General features: G+C 63.1%; 10 protein-coding genes across 10 annotated transcripts; 4 read left to right on the forward strand and 6 right to left on the reverse strand.

Moving 5' to 3' along the window:
- Positions 1 to 79: 79 nt before the first annotated feature.
- Positions 80 to 1,213, reverse strand: frg1 (the record flags this gene model as incomplete). The annotated part of the gene is made up of 5 exons (XM_062772204.1): positions 1,056 to 1,213; positions 924 to 1,006; positions 699 to 880; positions 286 to 660; positions 80 to 242 (listed from the first exon to the last, which is right to left on the reverse strand). The coding sequence occupies exons 1-5, from the start codon at positions 1,177 to 1,179 to the stop codon at positions 80 to 82; spliced, it is 927 nt and encodes a 308-aa protein (XP_062628188.1). The 5' UTR covers positions 1,180 to 1,213.
- A 200-nt stretch (positions 1,214 to 1,413) lies between these two features.
- SRP14 (Signal recognition particle protein) lies at positions 1,414 to 2,194 on the forward strand. Its single transcript, XM_062772205.1, has 5 exons — positions 1,414 to 1,463; positions 1,498 to 1,564; positions 1,601 to 1,710; positions 1,773 to 1,970; positions 2,025 to 2,194. Exons 1-5 carry the CDS (start codon positions 1,434 to 1,436, stop codon positions 2,109 to 2,111), a joined length of 492 nt encoding a protein of 163 aa, XP_062628189.1. The 5' UTR covers positions 1,414 to 1,433; the 3' UTR covers positions 2,112 to 2,194.
- Positions 2,195 to 2,365: 171 nt separating this feature from the next.
- On the reverse strand, positions 2,366 to 6,783 carry ATG1 (Serine/threonine-protein kinase ATG1). The gene is made up of 7 exons (XM_062772206.1): positions 5,863 to 6,783; positions 5,590 to 5,727; positions 5,293 to 5,512; positions 5,189 to 5,247; positions 3,171 to 5,136; positions 2,854 to 3,129; positions 2,366 to 2,807 (listed from the first exon to the last, which is right to left on the reverse strand). Exons 1-7 carry the CDS (start codon positions 6,007 to 6,009, stop codon positions 2,740 to 2,742), a joined length of 2,874 nt encoding a protein of 957 aa, XP_062628190.1. The 5' UTR covers positions 6,010 to 6,783; the 3' UTR covers positions 2,366 to 2,739.
- A 2,622-nt stretch (positions 6,784 to 9,405) lies between these two features.
- LOC62_04G005661 (uncharacterized protein) lies at positions 9,406 to 11,121 on the forward strand (the record flags this gene model as incomplete). Its single annotated transcript, XM_062772207.1, has 1 exon — positions 9,406 to 11,121. One exon carries the CDS (start codon positions 9,406 to 9,408, stop codon positions 11,119 to 11,121), a length of 1,716 nt encoding a protein of 571 aa, XP_062628191.1.
- Positions 11,122 to 11,212: 91 nt separating this feature from the next.
- SPBC21C3.15c (Putative aldehyde dehydrogenase-like protein C21C3) lies at positions 11,213 to 13,384 on the reverse strand (the record flags this gene model as incomplete). Its single annotated transcript, XM_062772208.1, has 5 exons — positions 11,213 to 11,465; positions 11,507 to 11,673; positions 11,716 to 12,620; positions 12,660 to 13,121; positions 13,169 to 13,384. 5 exons carry the CDS (start codon positions 13,382 to 13,384, stop codon positions 11,338 to 11,340), a joined length of 1,878 nt encoding a protein of 625 aa, XP_062628192.1. The 3' UTR covers positions 11,213 to 11,337.
- A 368-nt stretch (positions 13,385 to 13,752) lies between these two features.
- On the reverse strand, positions 13,753 to 14,550 carry Txndc17 (Thioredoxin domain-containing protein 17). Its single transcript, XM_062772209.1, has 6 exons — positions 14,481 to 14,550; positions 14,311 to 14,401; positions 14,143 to 14,200; positions 14,062 to 14,095; positions 13,934 to 14,012; positions 13,753 to 13,880 (listed from the first exon to the last, which is right to left on the reverse strand). The coding sequence occupies exons 1-6, from the start codon at positions 14,498 to 14,500 to the stop codon at positions 13,806 to 13,808; spliced, it is 357 nt and encodes a 118-aa protein (XP_062628193.1). The 5' UTR covers positions 14,501 to 14,550; the 3' UTR covers positions 13,753 to 13,805.
- Positions 14,551 to 14,710: 160 nt separating this feature from the next.
- On the forward strand, positions 14,711 to 16,873 carry LOC62_04G005664 (uncharacterized protein; the record flags this gene model as incomplete). The annotated part of the gene is made up of 5 exons (XM_062772210.1): positions 14,711 to 15,159; positions 15,222 to 15,514; positions 15,554 to 15,882; positions 15,923 to 16,640; positions 16,679 to 16,873. The coding sequence occupies exons 1-5, from the start codon at positions 14,790 to 14,792 to the stop codon at positions 16,871 to 16,873; spliced, it is 1,905 nt and encodes a 634-aa protein (XP_062628194.1). The 5' UTR covers positions 14,711 to 14,789.
- A 73-nt stretch (positions 16,874 to 16,946) lies between these two features.
- LOC62_04G005665 (uncharacterized protein) lies at positions 16,947 to 17,808 on the reverse strand (the record flags this gene model as incomplete). The annotated part of the gene is made up of 3 exons (XM_062772211.1): positions 16,947 to 17,474; positions 17,511 to 17,634; positions 17,675 to 17,808. The coding sequence occupies 3 exons, from the start codon at positions 17,806 to 17,808 to the stop codon at positions 16,947 to 16,949; spliced, it is 786 nt and encodes a 261-aa protein (XP_062628195.1).
- A 98-nt stretch (positions 17,809 to 17,906) lies between these two features.
- Positions 17,907 to 18,901, forward strand: ZNF830 (Zinc finger protein; the record flags this gene model as incomplete). Its single annotated transcript, XM_062772212.1, has 3 exons — positions 17,907 to 18,105; positions 18,147 to 18,756; positions 18,811 to 18,901. Exons 1-3 carry the CDS (start codon positions 17,994 to 17,996, stop codon positions 18,899 to 18,901), a joined length of 813 nt encoding a protein of 270 aa, XP_062628196.1. The 5' UTR covers positions 17,907 to 17,993.
- Positions 18,902 to 19,097: 196 nt separating this feature from the next.
- Positions 19,098 to 19,926, reverse strand: YPR153W (putative protein). Its single transcript, XM_062772213.1, has 4 exons — positions 19,857 to 19,926; positions 19,711 to 19,813; positions 19,247 to 19,673; positions 19,098 to 19,210 (listed from the first exon to the last, which is right to left on the reverse strand). The coding sequence occupies exons 1-4, from the start codon at positions 19,899 to 19,901 to the stop codon at positions 19,180 to 19,182; spliced, it is 606 nt and encodes a 201-aa protein (XP_062628197.1). The 5' UTR covers positions 19,902 to 19,926; the 3' UTR covers positions 19,098 to 19,179.
- Positions 19,927 to 20,205: the final 279 nt, after the last annotated feature.

Genomic DNA, 20,205 nt, shown 5'->3' on the forward strand with positions numbered 1-20,205 from the left:
TCCCGGCAGATCTCAAGCAGACTACTACTACATGCATGGCTACAGAGACGCGTTACTTGGCATAGCGATCGCTGCGGTGTCAGCGGGTCTTCAGCGACGTGGCATTCACCCACCTCTTCATCGCCGCCCGGCGGTCGAGCATGGCCTCGGCGACGCGGCCCTCCTTGATGGCGCGCTTGACCTCTTTCCTGTCGCCGCCAGCAACAAGCGTGCGGTGTCCCTTCCAGCCCTGGTACTCCTTTCTGCGCGAGTCAGCTAACATCCGGTCCATTAAGCTACACTCACGCCTTGCGCAGCTCGTCCTCCATGCTGCCGGCCGACGGCCCGCCCTCGAGCAGCCTCCGCTTGCCCGCGCCGCCCTCCTTGCCCTCGATCGCCGCCACACGCGCCTTGAGTACAAACTCGCGCTGGCACTTGATCCTGAAGCCCTCGTCCTCGCCTGGCGTGTCGGCATCCCCGCGCAGCTCGGACTTGTGCGCGTAGATCTCCTCCTTGGTAAAGGGCGGTACCGAGATGAACTTGTCCGAGTGGGTGCGGAGCGCGATCTTGGGGAAGATGCCCGACGAGTCGGTGAGGACGGGCACGAGGGCTTCGAGCGGTCCTCGAGAGGCAGCCGTCGCGCTCAACACTCCTGAGGGTGAGACGGTGAGGAAGGTACCGCTGGCGTCAGCGGGTTCTGACGTCAACTTTCGACCCACCTGCTCGTCCGCAGGCTCACAACGTCGTCGCTGCCCGCCAGCCGCGAGATGACCCAGACGTGGTTGACATCAGACGGCTCGACGACTTGGAGCGCCTCGCTGGCCGAGAGCTCGTTCGCGCCCTCGGGCGCCTCGGGCACGTCGACAGCAGCGGCGTACACGCGCTGGCGTTGAGCGTCCCACTGAGGTGTCAGCTGCTTTCCATCTGCGTCCAGCTCCACCCACAGCAAGACACGTCAGCGGCGTCGTCGGGAGGAGGATGTACGACGGCCCCGTGATCTCGTTCAGGTCGGTCGGGAACATCCAGCCTGCGGGTGTGTGTGAGCTGGGCGTAACAGAGCAGCCAGCTCGACCCACCACTTGGGTCAGCTGCGGCCAGCGCCTCGAGGTCATCGCCGCCGTGCGACTCGCGGTGGGAGCGCTTCTTCTTCTTCGGCTTGTCGCCCTTGAACTTGAGGCGTTTTGAGACTACTCCGGACATTGTGGTGCGGGGGGGATGAGGGAGGAGAATGAGGAGGAAGGGGGTGTTGTTCAGTCTGTTCAGGTGGAGGCGGGGGTAGTAATCTTGCCGCTGGTGTGGGTCATTTGAACCAAGTTGTAATACTTCCGCCCAAATCCTAATCCCCACCCAAATCCCATCAATCTCCACCTGAAACCACGACCACGACGCACGACACAGCCCACACGACCTCGAAAACTCCAACCACTTCTCCATCACACCCACAACCTACAACGATGCCGCAAGAGCTCGTCACCGCCGACGAGGTACGCCCGCGCCCACAAACCCCGCTGACTCCAGTTCCTCACGCGCCTCACGACGGCCTTTGCGGGCCCCTCGAGCGCCATCTGGCTCTCGCACAAGCGGCGTGGGTGCCCCCCGTTTTGTTCGCTGCTGACGCCAGATACGTTCGATGCCGGCGGAGACGCGAGCATGACTGCCGTCGACGACGGGGAGGCCGAGCACGACGTGCTGATCCGGTGCACGCATGGCGAGACCAAGTTTTCCGCACGGGTAGGTGGTGGTATGGGCGGTGATGTTGCCATCGCGCCGTAGTCCTCGCTCACATCGCCCAGGTCCCCGCGTCATCACTGCACACCTTCCACGCGGCGTACGGCGCGCTCCTCAAGGCGTCCATGGCGCCGCACATGCGCAAGCGTGACAAGAAGAAGGAGCGCGCGCGCGCCGACGCGGCGGAACAGCGCAAGCGCGAGCTGTTTGTCGACGTCAAGATTGGCGCCGAGGGCAAGCGCGGCAAGGGACGGCGACAGCGGGTGGGTGGTGTGGTGTTGGGGTAGGGAGCTCTCTGCTAACGGTACTGCCTGCAGATGCGCAAGGTCGCCGCGCAGAAGAAGAAGGAGGCCGAGCGGGAGCGCATCGAGCTGCGCGACGCTGCGAGAAAGGCGCAGGAGTAGAGAGAGTCGGCGGCACGACGGCTCACGCCAGCCGGAGAGCATGGGTCGATGACCCGTAATACGATACGCTTCATGCAGGCGCTTTCATGAACCCTGCGCAAGGCGGGAAGACACTCATGATCTCACGGCTGGTGAAGCCAACAAGATCAAAGATCTTGGCTTCGCACAAAGTGTCAGATCGCTGCTCACACCCCCCTAACATGAGGCCTCCAATCACTGCCATACTGATCTTTTGCACAATCACGCCAGCCCCCTCTCATGACACATTTGGCATCAGGTGGAGGAGCCCACGGTACAGAGTACAACGGGTGATTTACGTTCGGATTCTGGATTCACGACGAATGAGATGAGAATGGACAACACTGAGATGGGCGTGGGATTCTAAAGACTCGTCTGCTGAGGCAGCCCGAGTATGGATGTATCGATTGACTGGGTGGTGGAAGGTGTGCAGGGTGGAGTGGTGAAATGATTCAAGTAGTAGTGGAGAGCAGCAGTGACACCTCGCAGGCAGGTGTGGGTGATGTTTGGGGAGCTGGGCCGAGTCGAGCGTTCAGGAATCGATTCAAGTCGTTGTTGTTGGAACCAAAAGTTGTGTGGAGACGTGGAGAAAAGCACAGTCCATATATGCTCATTTGGTGCGGCTAGCATCAAGCTTGCGCCGCACGCCATCAAGGCGGTCGCGAATGGACCCAATGACTGTGGCGTAAGCAAGGCCCCACGACTCAGAACTTACAACACTTACGGTGCTCAAAGAGAAGGCGGTCCTCGTTACGCAGCTTGACACCCTCGTACATTGCATCGTCCAGGAGGGTGTCAAGAAGCCACATGGCGTTCTCGTAGCCATCTTCGGCAGCAGCCAGATCGCCGAGGAGCTCGGCCTGCGCCGACTGTCGAGAAATGTCGCGTGCACGGTCGTGCACGAGGCGATCGACATAGGGCAGCTCGTCGGCGCATCGAGCCTTTGTCCATTCAGCCTTCTCGTACACTTCGTTGAAGCGTGCACGGAACCACTGAACGACTGAAATGTTAGCTACATTTGCCAAGTTAGTCTCAACTCACGTTCATTCAGCTCGGCGCTGGTCTGGTATTCCACATTGCGAGTGGAGCGCGCCTCCCAGTAGTGCTTGAAGCGTTCATGGCCCGCGCAGATAAACGCCAGCGACTTGAAGTACAGCGCGCACGCGTCGCCAGCAGCTGCTTCTTGCTGTCTCAGGGCAAGAATGTCACTGCTAGTCGAGGACGATGACGACTTGCGTCTCGCAGAGATCGACACGGGCGGTACTGAGAACGGTGGTGCGTTTGAGCTCGGGGGAGTGGTCGACGTAATAGTCGCCGAAGAAATGGACGCAGGCTGCCTCGATGTCTGCGACCACAGAAGCAAGCGCTGGTCGGCGAGTTCAAAGAGAACGTAGGCCTTGCGGGCGGTATCTTCCAAGAAATCCAGAATAATACCCTCGTCGGGGTCAATTTCACCCGACCGTTCCACTAGTGGCCATTTCTTGGTAGAAGTGCCAGTGGCCCGTGCTATCGCAGTTGCCGCCGTGTTGGCCGACGAGTTGAGCAGACGCACGGCAGTATTTGTGAGCACACGTGCGAGGGCGTTTGCAGGCAACGAAGAGGGCGAAGACGAGTGGCGGTCGGGTGAAATAGCATACGTTCCAGGTGGTGGGAACACCGTGGGCGTACCCGGTAACGATGGCTGTCGCGAACGTGGTACAACGGTTTGGCGAACAGCTGGTACCGCAAATGGAGGTGGCGTCGTGCCAAACGCAAACGGTGGCGAGTAGGACGCTGCTGTCAGCTGCGAAGGCTGAGGTGTGGGCGGGCTCGATCCGGTCGGGCGGAAGGTCGATACTGGGCGCGAGACAATGCTCGTCTTTCGAACGACGGCACCGACGGACGGTCGTCTGGCAGTCTGCTGTTCAAGCTCATCTGCCAGTTCGTTGATCTCAACAGTGCGCTTCTCAACCACGACATATTCTCTTCCGACCGAGTCGCTGGCGCCGAGTGCTGCGTCATCCTTGCCCGTCACCGTAATAGGAGGCGTTGCTGCAAGCGGCGAGCTGCCGATGACTGGTCGTGGCGCGTGAATAGGCCCAGGGGGCGTGACGACTGGGACGTCATCGGCACTGCTTCCAGCGCGCTCCATTCGTGGCGATACTCGACCAGGCGTTGTGAAGGACGAGCCGATTGGTCGAGGGGCGACGGGGGATCCACTGGTGGGTGACGGAGAAGGGGGGCCGGGTTCAGCGGGCTCGTCGCCAACGTAGTACTTGGGCTCTGAGCGGCGCACAGAGGGCGGTCGCGCAGGCGTTGTCGTCGGCGTGGGCACGGTGCTGCTTGGGCGCGCGATGTTGTTTCCTGATCCTGTACGCTTCACCATGGGCGATACTGGGGAAGGAGGGGCTAGTGCTGGGGTGAGCAACTGGCGCTCCCGCTCTGCGCTGAGGTCGAGGTCCTGGCGCGGGCTGTAGTAACCCGCGTCCGAGCTGTCGGTCGACACATCAATGCTGGTGCTGACATCCGCCACCGACTCGACCATGAAGCCATCCCAGACGCCGCAAGCGAAGAAGTTGTCAAAGCCCATGCGCTGAGACGGGTGGCGCTTGAGGAGTGCGCGGATCAGCTGCTTGATGTCTGCCGAGACTGGAATAATTGGGGGCGCTTCGGAGCCGTCGGCGGCAGGAGTTGGAGCCCGCGATGACTCGTCTGGGAACTTGATTCGGTCATCGCCCCGCTCGATTCTTCGCAACAGCTCGACGTGGTTTGGAGCTCTGAATGGCGAGCGTCCCACCGCCATCTCGTAGAGGACGGCGCCAATGGACCACAGATCGGCTCTGGCGTCGTACTTTTCGTATCTCAGAATCTCTGGGGCCATGTAGAGTGGCGAGCCGCACAGGGTTTCTGCCATTGCCGCGGCTGGCAGAATGCGGGCAAAGCCAAAGTCGGCGACTTTGAGGATGGGGATTCCGAGCGGGTGGCCCTCGGAAACCTCTGTAGCCGTGGGCGGCTGGAGGAGGAGGTTCTGTGTGTGGTGTGAGCAGAGTGGCGCGAAGATACGCTGTGTGTGTACTGACCTGTGGTTTGATGTCGCGATGTATCAAGTCCTGAGATCGCAGGAACTTGACTGCTTCGGCTGGAGGGGGTTAGATGATTCCTCCAAGAGGCGACAGCGACTCACCGAGCTGGCCGAGGAAGCAGCGCGTCACTCGCTCGTCGAGACCGCCAGTCGCGGGATGTGGCCAGAAGACCTTGCCTTCTGTTCTCGACGCGACCATGCCGGATTCGTACACTCTGGGGATAAAGTCGAGAGTCTCGATGCGACCGCGGTTCTTCAGATAGATGGACAGATCCGCGCCAGAACAGTACTCCATAACGAGGTAGATGTGTGTGTCGTTTTTCTGCGATCGCGTCAATCCTTTGCTCATCGGAGCCGGGGGTGGCGCGGGGGAAGACGCCGCCAGACCTCTCTACTCACGAAGCAATCGATCAGCGCGACAATGTTGCGGTGGTTAATGGCCTTGAGAATGTTAATCTCGCTCTCGAGATTATCAAGTAGCTTGCTCGTGAGCTTCTGGCGGGAGACTGCCTTGATCGCGACGGCAACCTTGGACTTCTGCTCAAAGGCACGGCAGTCGGGGCAGTGAGGTGAGATGACGATGGACGCGGCGTGGGCAGTGAACGAGGAGATCACATCAGCACTGATAAGGCAGGGGAGGAGGGGTGTGTGTGTGTGTGTGCATTGACTCACCGAGCGATGGCCCTTGTAGACTGTCGCAAAGCTACCACGGCCAATCTCGACGCCGACGACGTAGTTGCCTATGCGTTCGCGGTGGCGAGTGGAATGACCGCCGCTCTCGCTATCGCGCTTGCGCGCTACCTCGTCTTCAGCAGGCATCGTGCAGTGATGGACGAGGGGAGATGGGGGGAGGAGCAATGCCGCGATGCGGCTGATGTGTAGTGTTGTGCCAGATGATGATAAAGGCTAACGTGTGTGTAAGATACCGTCTTGGCGCGCGAGACGGAGGGCGCGCAAAGGGTCAAGGCAAGCCCGTCGTGTGGTCACAGGGCGAGATGGGGTGTCATTCGATTGTATGGGGGGGGCAAGAGGGGGGGCTGTGTGCGATGAGGTTATGCGGCGTGCGTGCGTGGTAGAAGGTGTACAGATCGATTCGAATGGGGGCGGCGGCGGCGGCGTCGAAAGGAGGTGGTGGGGTGGGCAGAAGGAAGAGCGGCAACGCGCGCGTCAAGTGTTGCTGACTAGCGTGTCGATTGTGCTGTGTATGTGTGTTTCGTTATGTGTGCAAGGGGGAAGGGGGAATGCACTTGTGTGTGACCGAGGGGAGATGCAGGGGCGCGTGTGTACCCAGGCCGGGGTTAAGAGGGGTGATGGTGGTGGCAAGTGGGGACGGCGGCGGGGGAGGGGGATAAGGGTGCGAGACGAGTCAAGTGATGGTCGCGCAGGCGGCGGGTGTGTTACGGTGGCGGCGGTGGCGGGAAGAGTGAATCCAATGACGACGAATGTGAAGATGATGTCTGTGAGTGGTGATGTGATGCAGTCGAGGGGAAGAGAGGTGAGTCGACGCGCGTGGTGTGTGCACGACGATGAGGTTGAGGTGTATGTTGTGTTTCTCAACGACAGTCGCGAACAAAGGTGACAGTTGTTACGAACGGTTGCGTGCTGCTAGTAACAGGCGGCGGGTCAATAATAATAATACAGTGGGTGGGTGGGTGGCCGTGGTGGGGTGAGCCAGCCAAGCAGGCTCAAGGGTGGACCCGATCGATAAGGCGGCAGACGCAAGGGGGGAGATCCCAAATGAATGACGGCGGGTCACCCCAGGTCACCCCAAGCCCAACCTTGTTCCCCTCCGGATGACTCGAGTCGAACGGGTAGTCCAAGCTATCACGACTCAAAGACTCGACTTGACCCGACCCGAGAAATGCACGTCAGACAGCCGCAACGCGCTACAATAACATGGGGCGACAAAGCTCCAAGCAGCCGCCCCAAGCACGCGTGAGCTTGCACCTCTGCAGTGTGCAGATTGCTGCTTGCTCCATTGCTTCTGGCAGCATCGCGCAACCTTGCCCAAAGAGGTCGTCAGCCAGCGTGACCTGCCTGCCTGCCAGCCTTGTAAACAAGGACCCGTCGTCGTCGCCCACTTGTCCCATGCATCTGCCCCTCGCATGTCATATCACACCACCACCACCCCTTGTAACCCCACCCCACTCCACTCCACCTAATCGCTCGCTTTGGCCCCAGGCAGGCCACGTCTCATCTCACTAGCACAACGATGGGGCGCGCTGGCGCTGGCACCAGTGACACGTCCATCGCTTGCACGCATCGACGGCTCTTCCCCGCACTGGTCCCTTTGTCTGGCCATTACGCGCGGGCAGGGTGGTGGTGCCATGGTGCCATGGCGCAGTCAGACGGGGCGGGCGGCGGGGGCATCGCCGCCGACGCTGCGGTGGCGCCAACCTTCCCCGCGTCTTGCGTCTTGTGTGCAGCACAAGTTCAGTTCATTAGGGCCTGGCGGCACGCATTCAGAGAGCCGAAATAGGCTGATGGTTCCATGGTGCTTTGTCTAGGCACTTGGACGGGAGCGGCCGACGCAGTGGGTGGGTGGCCAAGAACGAACAGCACCAGCACCGCCGTCGGTCGACTCGCCCCCCACCCACCTGGAGCCTGACGGATGTCGAACAGCGCCAGTCTCGGCCGCGACCCGAGTGGACGCCGCAGTGGGGTGGGGAAGCGGGTTTTGGTCCCACGCGTGTGCGCATGTGCGTGCGTCGTGCTACTAGTTGGCCTTCTTCTCGCCCGCTCTAGCCGCTATCTCTGTCGTCAGCGCTGAACGACTCTGGTCGCCGGGCACCACTAGGTGGCATGGTGTGCCTCTGGGCTCGCTCGAGATGGTGGCAAGCGACCGGCACTGGCCCCGCCCGTCGCCGTCATCATGCACCATGCCTCGTGCACATGATCGTCGTCCCATGTCGTTAATGACATCGTTACTCGAACGAGCTAGAGGCCAGCGCATCACGACGAGGCCAGCAACCACCCATCACATCACCCACCAGCGGAATCTTATCTAAGGCACGGCCTTACGCTTTCGGCCGGAGCGTTGGTGTCATCGCCTCGGCATGCAGCAAGCAATGGGCTGGCTCAGTGGACGCACTGCCACTAACAGATTCCAAATCCAGCCGCCGCCTTGCTACGCATCGCTCCATTGCCTCTGCTGCCTGTATAGTTGTCCCGCAGCAGAACTGGCAGATTCAAGTCACAAGACGTCGACTCACTCCACCTCGGTCTTCCGCACGACCTGCCTGCTCGCGTGCACCGAACAGGCCAGATTCGATTCCAACGTGCCGGCCTCTGTTCCGCCTCGTTTTGAGCCCCTCTGCGCCCGCTCCACATCAACATTTCTGATTCCGTGAACCCTGGCTGGCTGGTCCGTGAACGGAACAACGACGTCATTGTTTACGACGACATTGGCGGCCTCCACTTTGCAAGTGGAGGGGAACGGGGGGTGGAGGAAGGTGGATGGGTGGGTGGTGTGTGTGTGGAGATGCACTCTGCATTTGTGAGGTTCCATCCATCAAACGCGTCAAACGAGGAGGGGAAATCCAGAGTGGGTATATTGGAAGGTCGTGGAAGGGTGGCTTCTACTCGAGGTGAGTAGGTTGCACTGCAACGCCGTTCTCAGCAGAACAGGGGGACGTCGACAATTAGATCCCCAGCGATCGTCGCCCCCGTTATCCCCACCGTTTCTCACCTTCACAACCAGAGAGTGGGTGGACGACAAGGGGGGTGAGGGGAGGTATATAGGGTACCAGTCTGACCATGTCTCCGGCGGCTTGACCAGCTTGAAAGCGAACGTGGCTAATGTGGCCTCACAATCACTACCTGCAATAATGACTGACAGCTCCTCATACTCGATTCACTTACGTCCTGCTGACCCATGCATGCAACACCTGACGAAAGACCGGATGTTGATGAGATGCAGCCGTCTCCAGAGTACCCCTCGCCCTCGCAACATTGCACCGCGTACAATGCCGCGCGCCGTCCTTTGGCAGCCTGCTTCGCACCACGCCCAACCCGCCCGCTGTCCTCCGCACCGAGCACAGGCCTCGTGTTTGTGCGCACCCGTCGTTGTGTGTGCGACGTGTGGGACAAGGACACCGAGCGGACACGTGTGCGGACACGACAACGGCGGCGACCACTGCCTCGCCACGTACAATACATCTCTCTCGACACTTCCCACTGTCTCTTCACTTCTCCCTCCCCCACCCTCTTCCCCCAATGCCGCCCCCGACCCCCCGCCCAAAGCCACCAGCGCTCGCGCTCAGCATCGACGGCGAGAGCGACACGGACACAGTGAGCATGGTGACTGCGCTCTCGCGCGCGTCGTCGCCAGCCGACACGGTGTTCACCGCGCCGCTGTGGACGGGCGGCAGCGCGGCCGCGCCAACTCCGACCCCGACACCGCGCACGCCAAAGCACATCCCCGGCGCGTGGGAGGAGCGATACTCGACCCCGCCGCCGTTCCCCGGCCCGCCGGCCAACTCGCCCCGCTCGCAGAAGACAAGCAGCACCGCGACGCCCAAAGGCGCTGCGGCCGGCGGCAGCGGGGGCACCGGGACTGGTATCGGTCTCGGCCGCCCCCCGCGCCGCCGTGGCGGGTCGGACCGCTCGCACGCGGGCAGCGAGCGCACGATCAAGACGATAGAGTACGCCAACGGCGACCGCTACGTGTCTGCCCCGCCGCCGCCGGGCTGGGTGCCGACTCTGCCGGCGTCGCCACAACGCCGTGTCATGTCCCAGACGCTCAGGTACGCGATGAGCGATGAGTTCGACGACGACGACCTGGGACAGCCGATGGGGCAGCCCTTCGGCTTCCAGCACCCGTTCCACCAGCCTCTGCCGCCGCTGCATGCCGGCTTCGAGGGCCTCAACCGCGCGCCTCCACCTCCACAGCAACCACACGTCGACATGGAGGCCGAGAACGCCTGGACGGCCTTTGTGCGCGCGCAGCTCCAGCGCCTGATGATGGACGGTGTCGTGGCCAGCCAGCTGCCGCCCAACCCGCCCCTAAACCTCGTCGACCATGTCGCCGCGCTGCGGGCCGAGATCGAGGAGCTCCGCGCCGCCGTGGCGCAGGTCGCGGCCAACCAGCGGCCTGCGAGCCTCGTCGCCGCCGTCGAGCACGTCGCGGCCGCGGTGGAGAGCGTCGCTGCTGCCGAGAGCATCCCGCCGGCGCCGAGCGCGCAACAGGAAGATGCCGAGGACGCAGAGGCGCGCAGAGTTCACGAGGAGCTGGCGCAGCATGTCGACCACCAGATTGGGCGTGGCGAGGAGGGAGCCCATCGCGGACAGTCGAGCCACATCGACCCGCGCGGCTATGACGAACAGCTGCAACACGCCGAGCAGCCCCACGATGTCAATGAGCCCGAACTCCACCCCAGCTCCAACGCCGCGCCGTCGGACCGCGTCCCAACGCCAGTCCCAACGGACAGCCTCACCGACCGCAGCGCCACCCCAGTCCCGACCGACAGCATCACGGTCCCCGGCCGCGCCGGCCCACTGCACTTCACGCCGACGACAGTGTCCCTCGTGCTGGAGGTAGTCCGCGCGATTGACCGCGCGCGGCACGTCGACCACCGGCCCGACGAGGCCGTCTTCGACGACGACAACCTCGTCGCTATTATCGACGACGCGCGCGCCGTGCTCGACGAGAAGGGCGTGAGTATCTTTGGGGCGAGCACGCGCAGCGCGCTCGCTTCGGCGGCGTCAGAGGACGGCGAGTCGCTGTCCACACGCCGCCGACTCGTACCCTCCGAGGCTAGTGTCGCCGATGAGAGCCACTCCGCCTCGGCACCGCTCAGCCCGCCTGTCGAGGCTGCCTCCCCACGTACGATCACTGTCGAGTCCCCTGAGCCCTTCGCTGCCGAGCACCGCGCGTCCGTCAATGCCACGCCGACGCCCATCGCCCCAGTTTCTGTCACGATCACGCAGTAACCGCCACAACGCCCATATGACGCCGCACAAGTCGGCCACAGATACGCCATATCCCGCATGACACGCATGATACAGTGTCCCATTAATCGCCTGTATGTAGAAACCACCGTCCATGCAATTACTCGATGAATGTTATGTCTCGACTGTGCTCTCGGATGAATCTGCGGGAGGGTGAAGGGCGTTTCCTGCCGACCGCATTAAGCTGTCGCCGAGGCATTAAGCTGTCGCCGCGGTACGGACCACGTCGAACAGGCCGCCGAGGCGCGCGCTGCCCGAGCCGTACGCGAAGCGCACGAGGCCCTTGAGGAACGTCCACGGCGTGTTACCAGCAGGTAGGGGGAAGTCTGGCGGAGTGAGCTACAAGCTTGTCGTAGTTTCAACTCACCAACAGGCCTGGGAATGCTCGTCTGGATGACGCGGAACCAGCGGTCCTCAATGACGGCCTTGGGCGCGCACAGCCCGCGCACACCCTCTGGGCCGGCAAAACGGCCGTGGCCTGACGCCTTGACGCCGCCAAAGGGCATGTCTTGGTTGAGGTAGAAGACGCCAAAGCTGGTCTGTTAGCTCGCAGCTCATCGCATCAGCTAGGCTTACTCGTTCAACGAAACCATGCCGCACTGCAGCGCGTCGGCGACGCGCATGCACTCGCCCTTGGCCTTGCCGTACACGCTTCCGCCGAGGCCGAAGCGCGAGTTGCGCAGCTGCTCGAGCGCCGTGTCGATATCGTCGTATGGCACGACGGTCATCACCGGCGCGAAGAGCTCCTCGGTCGCGATCTCCATGTCGGGGGTCACGTCGGCGATGAGCGTCGGCTCAAAGTACGCGCCCTGCGGCCGCTCGGGGTGGTGGTACTGGCTTCCTCCGGCGAGAAGGCGGGCTCCCTGCACCTGTGCCGCCTGGACGATGCGTTCGAGGCGCTTGATTGGCGTGTGGGAGATGAGTGCCCCAACGTCGGTGCCGACGCGGAGCGCCTTGACGCGCGGGAGGAGAAGGTTGATGAACTCCTCCTGGCGGGTACGGGGGACGAGGAAAAGCTCAATGCCGATACAGTTCTGGCCGGCCGACTGGAAGGCCCCGCGCATCCAGGTGCTCGCGAAGAACTTGAAGTTGGCCGAGGGGAGGATGAACGCCGGGTCCTTGCCGCCGAGCTCGATGCACGTCGGGAGGAGGTTCTCAGCGGCTGCGAGCGCGACCTTCTTGCCCACGGGCTCGCTGCCGATAAAGGTGATGTGGCGGATCGTGGGGTTGCGGGTCAGCGTCTCTGCGACGTCGGGGAGGCAGACGACGAGCTGGACGACGTCATCGTTGAACCCGCTCGCACGGAGGCACTGCTTCACGCCGCCGATGAACCACTCGGAGGACCACGCGACCTGTTCAGAGCATTTGACGACGATGGTATTGCCCGAGAAGAGCGCGGCGAGGATCGGCGACAGCGCGTTGTGGAACGAATAGTTCCACGACACGAGGGCCGAGACCGTGCCGAGGGGGACGTAGTGGACCTGGCCGGCATCAGCGCTGTGGGCCTAGCTTCTTCTCACCTTGGAAATCTTGTGCGCGAGGAGCAGGCTGCCCGACCGGGTCTCGGGCTGCAGAGCCTTCTCGCCGTGCTTGAGCAGCCAGTCAATCTTGGCAAATGTCGTGAGGATCTCGCCGAAGACGGCGTCGACACGCGTCTTGCCGGTATCGCGAACGGCCACATCGACAATCGCGTCCATGTCGCGCAGGATCCACGCCTTCAGGCTGCGGAGCAAGCTCTTGCGCTGGGCGAAAGTCGTCTTCGCCCACGCGCGCTGTGCGGCGTCGGCGGCTGCGACCTTGCTAGCCACTGCCGCGCCAGAGTCGAGCTTGAGCGTCTCGATGTGGGTGCCTGTAGACGGGTCGTAGCACGTCACATACTCGCCAGGGTTGACTGCGCCGCGAGGTAAGAGGCTGAGGTCGCGCTCGTGCGCGAAGAGGTCGGGGTTGGTGATGACTTTGCCCTTCCACTCGGGGTTGGCTTGCTGCGAGGGTCAGTATCGCCAGCCTCGGGTCCGAAGCTGCGACGTACCTCTGGCGCGGGCCACTCGAAATCCACAACGCGCTTCGACACGCGGCGCGCGTGCCACCAAGCGTACAGCGCCGGCAGCTTGGACACGAGCGCGATAACGACCAGGGCCTGCTTCCACGGCTTGTCCGGCGGGTTGTAAATCGCCGTCCAGACCTGCCCGAGCGTGAGGGCGAGAAAGGCTTCGCGCCACGCCTCGAGCTGCGCGAGCGCGCGCATCGTCGTGGTGTACGGGCACACCATTATGAGTGGAGGTGGAGGAGGAGGAGGAGTCGAACGACGAGATCATCGGCCTTTCAGGAGCCGCCCAACAAGACACGACGGGACGCGCGCGATCATGGCGCGAGTGGCGTGGGGCCCCAAATACTGGGGCCACATTGGACATGTGGACGAGGCGCGGAAGGGGGGCCCAAAGGTGCAAGCAATGGCGCAATGGCGCAATAGCATTGTCGACCGTGTGAAGGCGGCAAGGGGTATGGATAGCAAGGGGGGATAGACAGATGTACAGTAGGAAAGTGTGGGTCAAGGCAGAGGCAGAGGCCAGAGACTGCCCATCTCCTCCCATGGCTGCCCTCGCACCAACGCCAGGCCGGGCATGAATCCTGCATTCCTGCACTTTTTACAGACTGATACAGCGACATTACTGACCGAGAACACCCTTGAGCTTGGCGGCGTCAAGGAGGTCGTCCTCGACGATACGAGCAACCTCCTTGCCCTGGTCGGGTCAGCTGTGCCCGCTTCGCTGCCTGTCTCCCAGCTCCTACTCACACTCTCGTCCAGGCGCACAATGGTGGGGATGTTGGTGATCTTCCACTCGGTGCGGGCCTGGTTCTCGGGGTTCTTCCACCTGAATGGGGTCAGTAACGAACGGGACAAGCTCCGCCCGGCCGACGCACTCGGTCTTGTCGCCGACCCAGTAGAGGACGGCCTCTGGGGAGTGTCAGCGCTGCATGTCAAACACGGGTCAGCACACGCACTCGGCTTGTCGGCGCCACCGAAGGTCTCCTGGACGACATGCTCCGTGTTGCGGCAGTCCTGTGCGGCGTCAGCCTCGTCTCGTTGATGACGTGTGGAGGGAGGCGCAGGCGTGACCACCAGCGACAGTCCGTTCACACTGCAGAACCCCGACATGCTCGGCAACTTACACCACACCAGAGACGGCCGTCGACCTTGCTCGAGAAGAAGACGAGGAACTTGGGCGCCTCGGCGCCAACAAGCTTGAGCGCGTGGGGGGCACTAGGATGGTTAGTAAGACGGCTCTGCCGGAGGAAGTGGAGGCGGCGGACAATGTCCGTGACGCTGTCCCAACACGCACATGGACTCGATAAGAGGCATGGTTAATACGTTGTCGATAATGTTCAGATGAGATGAAGAGCAAAACAGAGATGCATGCCGCCGTTGAAAGCGTTCGGGTTGAGTGACCGAGGTTGAGGCCCGACTTTGTTGATGACGCCCCGTCGCGTGCTGCCGACGACCCACTTGCTCCCACCGAACGACTCAATCTGCGCCGACACCGAACCCTGGACCACTTCACAACCACCAACCAACGCCGTCAACCACCACCGCCAGCCGGCCACAGCTCGGCCCCCGTCGGCTCCTGCACACCAGCACAGGCGACCGACACATGCCTGCTCGGGCCTCGCCGCGTGCTGCGGCCTCGGGGCCCGATGCGGCACCGGGCGCAGCCAGCAGCAGCGGAAGCAGCAACAGCCAAAACAACGCCGACGCCCTCGGACTGACCCACCTCACCGTGCCAGTGCCGGGCTCGTCGCCTGCATACGCCGCCTCCGACGCCTCGTCTTCCCTCACGCCGACGTCGACCGCGTCCCCCGTGTCCGTGATGCTCGGCAAGCACAAGGGCAAGGCGCGCGCCGCTGCTGAGCCAGAAAGAGGACGCCGCGTCCTCCCCGCACGTATCCGCCGCGCCGCCGGCGGAGGCGCAGAAGGTATCCGCGATATTGAGGAAATGGTAGTTGACTGGCTCGAGCGCTGGGGTAGGTAACGGAACGGCCTTTGTGTGCGACGAGCAAGGTGCGGTGCTCACGCGCAAACACAGGTGACATCAACACTGTACCGCCTGACGACTTGCCGCTGCAGCTCACGACGCTGCCTTACGCCCTTGTCACGCCGCCAATATACACGGTCGAGGCGAGCACAGAGCAGATAGCATCACGCACAGCCTCGCCGACGCGTAATGGCGCCGTGCCGGACCTGTCCCGGATAGAGACGCCAGAATGGCGCATGGTCAGAGCCGGTGAAGACGATCGCGAGGAGGCAAAGGAGGAGCTCGCGTCTGGACCCGCGCAGAGCCCAACAAAGCGCCTGCGAAGAGGCAATGTTGGATCAGAGGTGGGTGGCCTTTGTACGCGCCTGACTGACACCCGCCAGCTCGTCGAGGACGTCTCTGATCAGCACTATGCCCTCCTGCATCGAAAGTTTGAGGCCTTTGAGCGACGACAGCGGATCCGCGAGCGGGAGAAGCTCCAGTTTGAGCGGTACAAGATGCGTGCGCGTGTCGACCTGCTCCGCAGCCTGCCTGCACCGCAGTGGACTAGTGTGGTCACTGCGATTCTCGCGCGGACAGACGCTGGCGAGTCGTGGTCTCGCGGGAGGCGAAAGCTCGAGGCCGAGGGCGTGGACTGGCTCCGGCGCAAGCTCATCAAGGAGGGCGTGGAAGTCCTCCGGCGATATGACCAGTTGCTGCCCAACGACAAGAAGTGAGTGGCATGGGTTCGGGGGCTAGAACTGACGCCAAAGGCAAAGGCTTCTGGATGACAGCCGCGTCTCGACGCCGTCGGCGCCGTCGGCGCCGTCGTCGTTATCACCACCTCCGAGATCGACGCCAGATCCGCCGCCAGCGCCACGAGTGTCTGCGCTGCGTGATGAGGGAACGAGCAGCTCCAAGCGCAGGCAGCGGCCAACGACACCAGTCAAGGCGGCATCGCCTGTGCCGGTCAAGGTCAAGGTCGAGGAGCCCTCGGAGCCACCTCCCAAACCCGTAATCAGGATATCGGCGCTGGCATTGAAGCAAACAACATTAGCATTCCCGAAGCTGGAGAAGAAGCCTCCAGCAGCAGCAGCAGCGTCACCACGAAAAGCGGTAGCCTCGCCTCGCAAGGCAGGTCCCCCACCAGCAAAGATATCCAAAATCGAGCCCGTGGAGCCAGCTGCATTGGACCATGACGAGACGCCACCTCGGCCCCCATCACCGCGACAGACCAGACCGCGCTTTGTGCCCCCACAGACAGCCTCGGGCTTGCCATGTCTCATCGAGGCGGCCCAGCGGCGCGAAAAGGCTATTGAGGAGGCTATTGCAGCCAACGCCAAGGTTGAGGCAGCTGCCAAGGCCAAGATCGAGGGAAAGGTGTTGCCCGGCCGTCTGATTGCGCGCAAGAAGACGCGGGAGAGCACTCGCATCACGCAGGCGACTCCGTTCGGCCTGCCAATGCCGGCGTCGCTGGACACCAAGTCAGAGGTGGGTGAAGGGACCAAGCAGCAGCTACTGACTCGCAGTTCTCACTCAGCGACGAGGAAGACTTCTGGGCCATCATCGCAGCAAGGGAAGCGCAGGCGACCGAGGCACGCCGCAAGGCGTCCACCGCGGCGTCGACAGAAGAGGTGTACGTGGCTGTCGCTCCACCCGCGGCCACCTCGCCCTCGTCTGACGCGCTCGACATGGAGGGCGTGGAGGCAGCAGTAGTTCTTTAATACATTCGGCGTGTACATGGTATGAGGTCATGGCGATGTCATATGAGTCTCTTGTGAGCGGTGCATGGTGTCGTCACTCGCTCTTGGTCTTGGCCTTCTCAGCCATGTTGGCGAAGAGGGCGGCGGCGGGCGTGTCGGCGCCCTTGTCCTCCTCGAGGCGGAGGATGAGGAGACGCAGGGCGCGGATGAGGCATGGCGCGAGCACAGCCCCTCCAACAGCGAAGATGAGTATGGCGGCGATGGTGCTCGCTGCCGTGGCGGGAAGCACGCCGAAGACGAGCGGCTCGAGGACGAGGTGGAACCTCGTGTGGAACGGCCACGGCGCGTCCGTGTCAGGCTCGGAGTCCGTATCGGCCGAGTTGTAGTTGAACAAGCCGATATCCGCCCAGCTAGTCCACGAGTCGGAGCTGGCGATGGACGCCTTGTCGTCGGCGTCGGCGGCGCCGTCGCTCTCGTTGTCGGTAGTGCTGCGGCGGAACAAGCCACGGAAGCGGGCCAGCAGGGGATGCGGCATGCGGGGGCTGAGCGCCGCCGCCTCAATATGCAGAAGCACACCACCCGTCGCGCTGGGGTGGATATGCGCCGCGAAGCGCGTCGGCGACTGGCGTCAGTGTAAGCTGCCATCGCGTCAACTCACACTGCCGGGCCATGACAGCCGCGCGGTCCAGCTCTGGCCCTTGTCCTCGAGGTTGAGGGCGACCCACAGCTCTGGCTGAGCGTCGGATACGCTCAGCTCTGTCTGGCGCTGCGTTACCGAGAGGCTGGGTGGGGTCAGCTCTGCGCGTGGTCGGCGGCACTCACGACGCCGTCGCTGCCCCGCGAGGCGGGGTCACGATCTTGCCTGTTAGCGGGAGGCGGAAGTTGACAATCTCGGTGTCGGCCGCTGCGAGCAGCGCGAGCGCGAGGAGCGAGAGGAGCAGCAGCCACGGCCTCATTGTGGTGGTGTGTGGGAGGCCGGGTGCTCGCGGGCGAAGAGGGCGATTTATACAACAACAAGGAGTGCCCGCCCTCTGAACTTTCGACGTCAACATTTCGCAAAGTCCAACACATCTCGCCTTTCGTCATTGTCCTTTCTTTGCCTTGTTTTCGCTTCTCAACGCCCCAACTTCCCCGCAACACGATGGACGCCAAATCCCTCCTGCGCGCCCGCAAGGCGACTGCGCGCGTCGAGCACCCGCATGCGAGCTACACGGCCGCAGGGCAGCTGCGGTGCGCCATCTGCGCCGTGCCCGGTGGGTCAAGAGCCCCTTCGACAACCGGCTAACACCCCCAGTGAACCAGTGGGACGCACACCTGCTTACCAAGCAGCACCGGCAGAGTGCAGCGCGCGAGAAGGCACAGGCTGAGAAGGCGGCCAAGGCGAAGCGGCGGTCCGAGGCGGAGCGGGAAGAGGGCGCGAAGCGCGCCAAGGTGGAGCAAGAGGGCGACAGCGACGACGACGACGCGGGGCCATCACTCCCTGCTGGCTTCTTCTCGGCGGGGAACAAGCCTTCCGTGGGAGAAGAGGAGGACGCAGCGGGACCTACGCCACCACCGGCGCCCGCGGCGCCAAAACCGACCGGCGACGCCGAGCTGGACGACTTCCTCGCGAGCCTCAACGATGATGACGATGACGCGCCTGCACCTGCGCAGCCGGCCGCACCAGCAGCAGCGGCAGCTCCAGCACGGCGCAAGGGGCTGGCGTACAAGAAGACGGAGGAGGCGCCCGGCGTGGCGTCGTACGCTGCTGCGCCGGTGCTGCTGGCCAACGGGGCCGCCAACGAGGACGCCGCCGAGCCAGAGCCGGAAGAGCCGGAGGAGAGCGAGGCGGAGAAGCGCGCGCGTCTGGAGCGCGAGGAGCGCGAGGAGATTGTCGCACGGCTCGAGGACGAGCAGCGGGCTCAGTGAGTGCCGCCGCGTGGCGAAGAACAGAGGGCAGGCTGACACCTCGCCCACAGGGAAGACGCAGACTCGCGCGTCGTCGCTCTCAAGGCGCGTATGGAGGCGCTGAAGAAGCGCCGGGCGGCGGGGGCGGGCAAGAAGGCATAGGGGTGAGGAGGGCCGAAGGCATGGGTTTGGTAGCGGCATGGCGCATGGCATGGTAGACGGCATGCGGGAGGTGATGTACTGCGCTTGGAGGGCGGCGAGATGTGACAGCGAGGGTCGCGCTCACGGCGGGGAAGTTGGCCAGGAAAGGAAGAGACGCTGCACCAACGCCGCTACACCACCCCCATGCACCCACCCCTGCACATGCTAACAACAATGCATACAGGAAGAGAGTGACAACGGCAACAGAACAGTCTATGAGGTGCACAATCGCGCAGGGTTTACAGGATGCGAGTGAGGGACGAGTAACTTCTGAGATCGTCAGCGGCGCCAAACCCCACGACGCACGAGATGATGAGCACGACGACCTGGATAAGCGCCCACATGAAGGGCACCCATGTGGACATGGAGAACCCGCCAGACGAGTAGACTGCGGCCAGGGCGAAGCCCACCACCGTACCGCTCACGAGCGCGACGAAGGCCGCGATGGCGCCCATGAGCAGCGGGATGATGAGGACGAGGTACAGCGGCGGGCGGCGGCGCGTGCGCTGGCGCCGCCGCACGACGGACGACGCCGCGCTCGCCGCGCGCGCGAACAGCCCTCCGCCAGAGGACACGGGGCGCATCTCGACCTCGTCGCCGCCCTTGTCCTTCTCGTGCCCCGGCGCGAACACCGCGCGCGAGAGGATAATGTTGGCGCTGGCGAGCGCGGCGCAGGCCAGAAACGTCCCGAGGAAGAGGATGAGCGTCCAGTAGAACGTGAAGCGCCAGATTGCTGCGGGTGTCAGTGGCATACGGGAGAGGAGGCGCACCCTCCGCATTGTGCAGAAAGTAGCCGCGCTGCTGGATCGTCGAGGCGATACTCGGCGCGTACAGCGACGGGAACCGCGGCACCGTGTAGTTGTGCGGCTTGCCCTGTGTGTGTGCGTGAGTGTGGTTTGCGGCGGCGCCGACGTACCTGCGTCCCGGGGTCGGGGTCGAACACGGACGTGACCTGCCCCATTTTGTTGCGTGAGCATAAAAGGTGGTTCGACGACAGCGACGATGAAGAGAGAGGGGTCGGGTTAGTCTTGTCCGGTGGGTCGTCTTGTTGAGCGGAACCAAACGATGACGCTGCCCGGGCTGCTGCGACAATAACAACAACGCAACGAGGTGGACATGGCCGGCTTCGAGCAGCGGCAGGCAGACTGCATGACTGCATGCTGCTTCGGAGGCGGCATGAGCAGTCGCTGCGAGTGACTGCTGACGAGGTCTACATTGCGCCGTTACAAATAGCGACGGTGTCACAGCCCCAACCCAACTCCGAT

This window comes from Vanrija pseudolonga, chromosome 4 (assembly GCF_020906515.1).
Source record: "Vanrija pseudolonga chromosome 4, complete sequence".
Lineage (NCBI taxonomy): Eukaryota > Fungi > Basidiomycota > Tremellomycetes > Trichosporonales > Trichosporonaceae > Vanrija > Vanrija pseudolonga.